This window comes from Penaeus chinensis, chromosome 14, assembly GCF_019202785.1.
Source record: "Penaeus chinensis breed Huanghai No. 1 chromosome 14, ASM1920278v2, whole genome shotgun sequence".
NCBI classification, from domain to species: domain Eukaryota; kingdom Metazoa; phylum Arthropoda; class Malacostraca; order Decapoda; family Penaeidae; genus Penaeus; species Penaeus chinensis.
Window position 1 is genome coordinate 5,951,853 of NC_061832.1, and position 7,500 is coordinate 5,959,352.

General features: G+C 34.6%; 1 protein-coding gene across 17 annotated transcripts in view; it reads left to right on the forward strand.

The window, feature by feature from the left end:
• The window catches only part of LOC125032544 (echinoderm microtubule-associated protein-like 2), a 131,504-nt gene that overhangs the window by 123,731 nt on the left and 273 nt on the right, over window positions 1–7,500 (forward strand). For 15 of the 17 annotated variants that reach the window (XM_047623744.1, XM_047623745.1, XM_047623750.1 and 12 more), the window contains 12 exons: window positions 1,302–1,403; window positions 1,628–1,732; window positions 1,952–2,186; window positions 2,410–2,564; window positions 2,819–2,944; window positions 3,254–3,385; window positions 3,528–3,665; window positions 3,891–4,007; window positions 4,157–4,198; window positions 4,570–4,657; window positions 4,800–5,026; window positions 5,664–7,500. The exon at window positions 5,664–7,500 is cut by the window's right edge and continues 273 nt beyond it. In XM_047623744.1, coding sequence (XP_047479700.1) covers window positions 1,302–1,403; window positions 1,628–1,732; window positions 1,952–2,186; window positions 2,410–2,564; window positions 2,819–2,944; window positions 3,254–3,385; window positions 3,528–3,665; window positions 3,891–4,007; window positions 4,157–4,198; window positions 4,570–4,657; window positions 4,800–5,026; window positions 5,664–5,825 — 1,629 coding nt within the window. In that variant the 3' untranslated portion in view covers window positions 5,826–7,500. The remainder of the gene's footprint in view (window positions 1–1,301; window positions 1,404–1,627; window positions 1,733–1,951; window positions 2,187–2,409; window positions 2,565–2,818; window positions 2,945–3,253; window positions 3,386–3,527; window positions 3,666–3,890; window positions 4,008–4,156; window positions 4,199–4,569; window positions 4,658–4,799; window positions 5,027–5,663) is intronic. The other 2 variants (XM_047623741.1, XM_047623749.1) reach the window with 1 other exon arrangement.

Genomic DNA, 7,500 nt, shown 5'->3' on the forward strand with positions numbered 1-7,500 from the left:
TATCTTCTTTGCATGGCGTTTTGTTTTATTTTTGTTTTCATTTTTCTTTGTGTTGCACTGGCTTTTTTTTTTTCTTTTGTTTTCTTCTTTTTTTTTTAGATGTGTGATGCACCAATTAGTATTATATATTGATATATATTTGACAGAGTGTACAGAGGACAGCACAGCATCCTTGGTAGTTAAATTTGTTGAAAGCACTCACTGTTACTGATATTGCACTGCGATTCAGGCATCGTTCCCTTGCATGTACATTAGTGATTTTTGATAGTTGCTTTCATTAAAAATTTTGGTAGTTTGCCACATAATATTTTAGGGAAGGAAATATAATACCTATACTTGAATACAAATACAGAAGATAAAGAAAAAAATATCTTTGCTGTTATTTATTTTAAAGAACAAGTTAAGTACATATTTTCATATGTGCAGTGGTAGATGTAAGACAGGTGTATGGCACATGCCTTTATTTTGCACAGCAGAGAGAGAAAAAGAAAACAGAATATGATGTTGGTTATATTCATGCTTCTACCCCCAGAAAACTTTTAGCTTTATTATATGGCAACCAACTGTTATTATGATCATTATTCTTTATTATTGTTATTATTACAAGTATTACTGTTATTATCATTATTTATATTATTGTTATTATTGTTATTATTGTGGTTATTATTATCATTATTATTTTTGGCATTATTTCTTTATTTTTACTTCAAGTTTTGACAACCTAGAGGCCATCTTTATTGTAGTGATTTTTATATAGCTTCCCTCTAGTTCTTCTCCTTTTATTCTCTTGGAGCTTTAACCTAGATTTAGAAAAAAGTTTCATGTTTTAGATCTCACTTTCCCCATACCTTTTATATTACTACTGTGGTTTCTAAAATAAAATTCTTTCAGGGTAAAACTATTGTGTTTGCTTTTAGAATAGATATGAGCTTTTACTCCTTTTTATTTGTGATTTTTCTCCCCTCTCCCCTCCCCTCCAAATCTTAATAATATATTATTATCATCATTATACTGTTGTATTAATTTAGCTGTGGATATTTTCACTGGATAAAGCAGCCTAGCTTTTTAAGTTCAGGGAAATATAATGTGGTTGCAGTGATGCTCTGGTTATGCCTAATATGTGTGATATCTTATCTCTTTTGTTTAATTGTAGCAAAAGGATCAGTCAGTGATAAGTGTATTTTTTACATCGTCACTAAGTGTCTTTTTGGTATGTGTCTATTTTTTGGGGCATGTCTTAAATTTTTTTTTTTTTTTTAGTGAGCAAAGCCTAATCTTTTCAATGACTATCCCATACTTAGCCCCACATCCGTGTCTGGGATAGCGTGAGCCTCAACACCCTTCATGTCATTGGCATCAGTGATATTGAACGCTCGGTGGCCTGCCTGGCCTTCTCCAAAGCGGTATGTAAGAATTTGTTCAGTAGCGATAATCTTTATTTATTTTTTATCTTTTTTCCCCCCATATTTTTTTGCTAAATAGTGGTTTCCAGGTAAAACATATTTCTATCTTGGATTTTTATGATTTGTAATTTAGAATTGGAAATAATCCAGATTTGTAAAAATTTGTTCCTCTGTGAACTAGGAACTTTAATAGGTTCTGAAGTGTTAACTTTTTGTCTTCTCAGGATGGTGGGAGTCTCCTGGTAGCAGTTGATGAAGCCCCCGACCACAACATGTCTGTCTGGGATTGGTCACGAGGAGAGAGAGGTTACAAACTTCTGGAAACCAAAGTGAGTCTCCATCATTATCTTTTTATATTTTGTGATGAATATGTTGATGTCTAGAGTTTGTGGTTGTTTCATTTGGGTAGTACTGTGTTTTTGGGTGATTAATGTATTTGAATTGTGATATGTTTATTTATTGAGGTAATATATACTTGATTTTAGATTTGTTTAATTTCTGGTTTTATGACCTTCCACATCCTTTAATGCTTCGTCATCATTTTGCAGTGTGCGGCTGATCAGGTCCTTGCCGTGGACTTCTCCCCAGTGGACCGCAACACCATCATCACATGCGGGAAGAACCACATCTCCTTCTGGAATTATGAGAGCGGGATGCTTGCCAAACGAATGGGCATCTTTGAGAACAGGGAGCGGCCCAAGTATGTCACGTCCATCTCCTTCACCGACACAGGCAATGTAATTTCGGGTGACTCGAACGGTAACCTGCTCATCTGGCAACGAGGTTAGTGTTGATCACATTTAAGTATTATATTTCAGGAAGGATTCTCATGGTGAATTACTGAAGAAGGACCTTCTTTAAAATTTCTTCAAGATGATTCTGTGATTCTTATTTTGATATTAGAACATCAAAATTTTCTTGAAAAATGGAGGAAGTAAAATAAATCTTTCATTGTAATCTTTCATCCTTTTCCTCAGTGTACATCATCTCTGTAAATGTTTTATAGGTGGCAATACCGTGTGCAAGATGGTTCGGGGAGCACATGAGGGCCCAGTGTTCTCCATCCTGGTGCAGAAGGATGGAGCCATCATCACCGGAGGGAAAGACGGACGCATCATTGAATGGGATCGTGATCTGGAGCGCACTGGCAATGTGATTGAGGTAACCTATGTTTTTTTATTGTTAATTGTTTGTTTTCTACTTGAAATTGATGGTAACTATTCTATAATATTTAATGTATTTCTTAATATTAGTATTGTTATGATTTATATAAATATGATAATGATAATGGTAGTTATTGTAATAATAATGATATTAACAATATAATTATTGTTATTGTTGCTTTATAGTTACTATATTATCATCATCCATTATAGTGATATTGATAATATATTACTGTTAATTTTCTGTTAAAGGTTCCTGAGCAATATGGTGCCCCACGTGTGGTTACCTCAGGCCGAGGGACACAGTTGGTTGTGGGTACGACCAGGAATTGTGTTCTTGGAGGAACATTCACTTTTCCTCTTAGACCAGTTATGCAAGTAAGTAAATGTCTTTTATTTCATAATTTCCTTGCTTCATAATTCCCTAAGATTCTGAATCATTCATTCAAGAGAGTTTATTTTTTCTGCCTAATCCTTATTATCATCATCAAAGAGATGAGATTTGAAGGATAGTTGAACCGACAATTATAGCAGTGGGTAAGGACACATATTCAATTTTCTATTCAAGTTAATTGGTTCTTCTCTTTTTCCTGTCTTTTCCTTTTTCATCTTCCTCTTCGTCATCCTTTTTCCTCTTTGTCTTATTTTTAATGTTATCATCATTATTATGATCATTATTCTCTATAGGGTCACACTGAAGAACTGTGGGCTTTAGCTCCTCACCCTAGCCAGCAGCAGTTCCTGACAGCGGGATATGACCGTACCTGCTACCTGTGGGACACCATGGCTCACACTATTGTTTGGAGCAAGGACATTGGGGTAAGAAGTGTTTTTTTCTGGAATGTATTGGAGGAAATTGCAAAGCTTATTACCTTTGCTGAGGTTTTTATTTGTATGAGGTGTGAATTAAGTTACTTTAGCTTTTAAGCAACTTAGGTACTGATTTCTGAAATTGCCTCAGGAACACGCCCAGTCTGCTGCCTTTTCCAATAATGGAGAAATAGTAATCATCGGTACGACCAGTGGCCGTTGGTTCGTCATGGATTCAGAAACCCGAGAAATGTATTCACAGCACCAAGATGGAAATGAGCCAATTCAGGTAATATTATTATTATATTATGTTTGACATGTGTTTGATCATTGGCAATGGTAAAGTTGTATGTTAAAAAATCAAAAAGGTGTTTAAAAAGAATAAGAAATAATTTACAGTCATTGTTATATTAGTAAGCTTGATGTTTGCACTAGATATCAAAATCTATTATTTAATTGCCTTTCCTTTTGTTTGCTAATTCCCTGAATGTAATTATAAATTTTTCATACACAGGTTCTCAGATTTTCTCCAAGTGGACAATATCTTGCTGTAGGCTCAAGGGATAACAACATCTACGTCTACCAAGTATCAGAAGATTGCCGCAAGTACACTAGAATTGGTAGATGCCAGGTATGTTTATTCCCTTATTTTAGCAACTATTTCTAGATTATCTTAGGATTAAGGAATTTTGTTAGTATGACTTTTGTCTTTGAGGAAGAGTGAAAGTTCTGTCTCGCAATATAACCATCATGAGGCTTCTCTTTTCATGCATACTAAAGGCTAAGACTAGAAAAGCCAGGTACCAAAGCATATCATCAGTGGTAAGCATCATACCTTATTACCCTTAATACAAGTGCATACAAGCTGAGTGTGTCCCTCTGCAAATGCTTTTTTACTCTGGAATGTGATGGTGTGTGTGGGAAGGTTTTGTATTACTGTTATTTTAGTGTTGTATGCTAATGGGATGTTATTTTCCTTTCTCTGTCCTTTTTTTTTTTTTTTTTTCAATGGTAGATTTTAAAGGCTTATTTACTTTATGCTTTATGGGTACACCAGGCATGAAATTGAATTACTCTTCTTGTTTTATTGGATTTACAGTGTGTATGTTGGAAAATATTCAAGAACTGTTACCTGTAAGTACACATCTGTCCTGGGTTTCTTTGTGGATTAACCTTTTTGAATCTGTTTTCAGGGTCACTCAAGTTTTGTGACTCATCTAGATTGGTCTGCTGACAGCCAGTTCCTGCAGTCAAATTCAGGCGATTATGAACTGCTATTCTGTAAGTGTATGCTTAAATTTTGTGCCTATTCTTACTATTACTGGATTTCTCAATATAACTTTGCCTGAATATGATACCTGTTTACAGTAATATAAAAAAATAATACAAATTCTGTCAGCTCATATTCAATTTTCTTCCCTAGGGAATGCTGGCCTGTGCCGCCAAATTGTACAAACATCGCAGATGCGAGATGTGGAATGGGCAAGCAACACCTGCACTCTCAACTTCTCAACCCTTGGTATCTGGCCTGAGGGAGCTGATGGCACAGACATCAACACCTGTGCTAAAGCCAACCAGTCGTCATTGCTGGCGACAGGTGATGATTTTGGGAAAGTGAAGGTGTTTGCCTTCCCTGCTTGCAATCAAAAGGTATGATCAGTTTTTGTTATCCTTTTTTTGTTAATGATGATGATGATGATGGTGATGATGATGTTACAAATACATACACACATCAATACACAGACATACATTTCTGTATACCACATGTATATTTATAACTACTTTAGAAAAGAATATATTGATTGTGTTCAGTTTTTGTAATTGATACTAGTAATAGCAAACAGTGCAAAGTGGGTTTCCCCCCCAATCAATATTGCTATTTGCTATAACATGTTAAAAAAGATGGAATGCTGTATTAACAGACAAAATTTAAATAAAATATAAGAAATCAAGATATTAAATTCACCAGCATTCCAAATCCTTTTTCTTATAAGGGTATACAAATGGGAGAGAAGGATCTTGTTTTGAACAACATGTTTTCAAAAGACAGGATGTTGATGAAAAAAAAAACTTGGAACTTTATATATAATGAAATATATAATTTTTATTTAAGCACCAAACCTCTATACAAATAAAAAAATGTTCAGTTTAGTTCATAATGTAACCCTTATAACTGTATATGCCCCTTCTCCATAAAGGGGCTATAATATAGTAAATATTTACAGCATCTTTATGAATGTTCAAAATCTTTGTCCATCTATTAACAATCTAAATTACTTTTTTCCAGGCTCGATGCTATGAGTATGGCGGGCACAGCAGTCACGTAACAGCTGTCGGGTACTTGCACGACGACTCGCGACTCATCTCCACTGGGGGTCGAGACACAGCCATCATGCAGTGGGTCGTCTCAGCTGCTTCTTCTCCCTCCTCCTCCTCCTCACACCGCTGAAGGAGACAGGAAGAAATAGAGAAGGAGAAGTGTGACCTGTGAAATAGAATCTGAAAAGTGGCTTCTTCGTGCGAGGTGCAGACGACTCTCATTTACAGATTAATTTTTTAAAGACGTTTTTAAAGCCTTTTGCTAATACATCTTGTACGGTTGTGTATTACAGTTTATTGAATTTTTATAGCTACTGGATGTTGACTTGTATTTAAATATTAATCTCTTTTTTTTCAACTAAGTAACAGAAGCTGTGCTTGGGTTAAAATGTGCTTTTATTTTATGAAAAGGATCATAGATGGATGAATGAAAGAGTATTTAAGAATAAAGAGCATAACTAAATCCAACCTGTGAACTTGATAGATTAATCAGAGGATCTGGTTGTGAAGAAGTAAAAGAAATCAAGATGGTGCTGGTTTATGAAGTGGCGTTCTTTGTGTAACAAAGAAGTATTTGGATAAATGGAAAGGGATATCTTAATCATCTCTCTCCTTTTTCTTTCTTTTTTATCCCTCCTTGTTATATATAGTGTCCTCTTATTTCTTGTGCTAATGGTGTTGAGAAAGGTACTGGTCATGTCTTAGTCTTCCTAAATAAGCAGACTGAAACAAGTATAAATGAAGTGATGAGGTAGTTTAGCACATAATCTTTCTATGTTGTTTTGTTATGATTGAAGTCTGTGTTGAAAATAATTTTTACCTCTTGTATGTTCTTTCTTTGACATTTATCTTGCATATTTATATTCTACATATTTGGCTCCCTGAAAGACATCATTTTCACCATGGAAATTTTGTCTGTATTTCCAGCTATGTTCATTATGCTGATGATGTCACAATCAGTATGTCTTCTCATTATGGATTTTTTTCTGTAAGTGGGAGATATTGGTAATATTTTTTGACAGGAGTGAGGAGATAGCATTCAGGCTGGATGTGCAAAGTCTTCTAAATGATCTGTGCTTCCTGAAGTATTATTTGGTTATTTGTATATTATGGTCAGCCAGGCATAACCAGATAAATATTGTAAGGTTAAATATGGAAGATATTTTTATATATACACACATGGTTGACTGCTTTTCCTCTAGTTTGTTTTATATGAGAATGCATCCCAAGATCTGGAGTTCAAGCATGTCAAAATGAATGAATCAGTCAACATGCAACATTCTGTTGACATGTACCAATAATTGGGATGACAGATATATGGTGGTGGCAACAGACATCACACAACTTTTAACTAAAGTGAGCAGTCAAAGTTTTAATCATGTTAGCTCTTGGGTAGCATGATGTGCAGTCATCTGAATTTTTTAAACCATGGTTTATATACACAATGATTGAATTCTCGACACATCTCAGAAAGACCAGTCCCAAAATCATAGTTCATATTTGAAATAGACATTTAAATGAAGCACAGCAGATCTTGGACATATGAGTGTATATCTTTTCGATGAAGGCTGCAAAGTCTTTTCTTTTCACGTTTAGTTCAGTTTTGCTAATGTGTCATGCTTATAACTAGATGAAATAGGAAAAAAGTATATTTTTCTTGAATTAGTGAACTTTGACAAATAAAAAAAGAAAAAAAAATAGTAGAGTAGCTAGTGAGTATTACGTTGAGCTAATCCCATCTCCATTAAAACAATGTCATGTATGCATATTTCATTTTATGTTTTGTATATGAATTGGTTTTCATC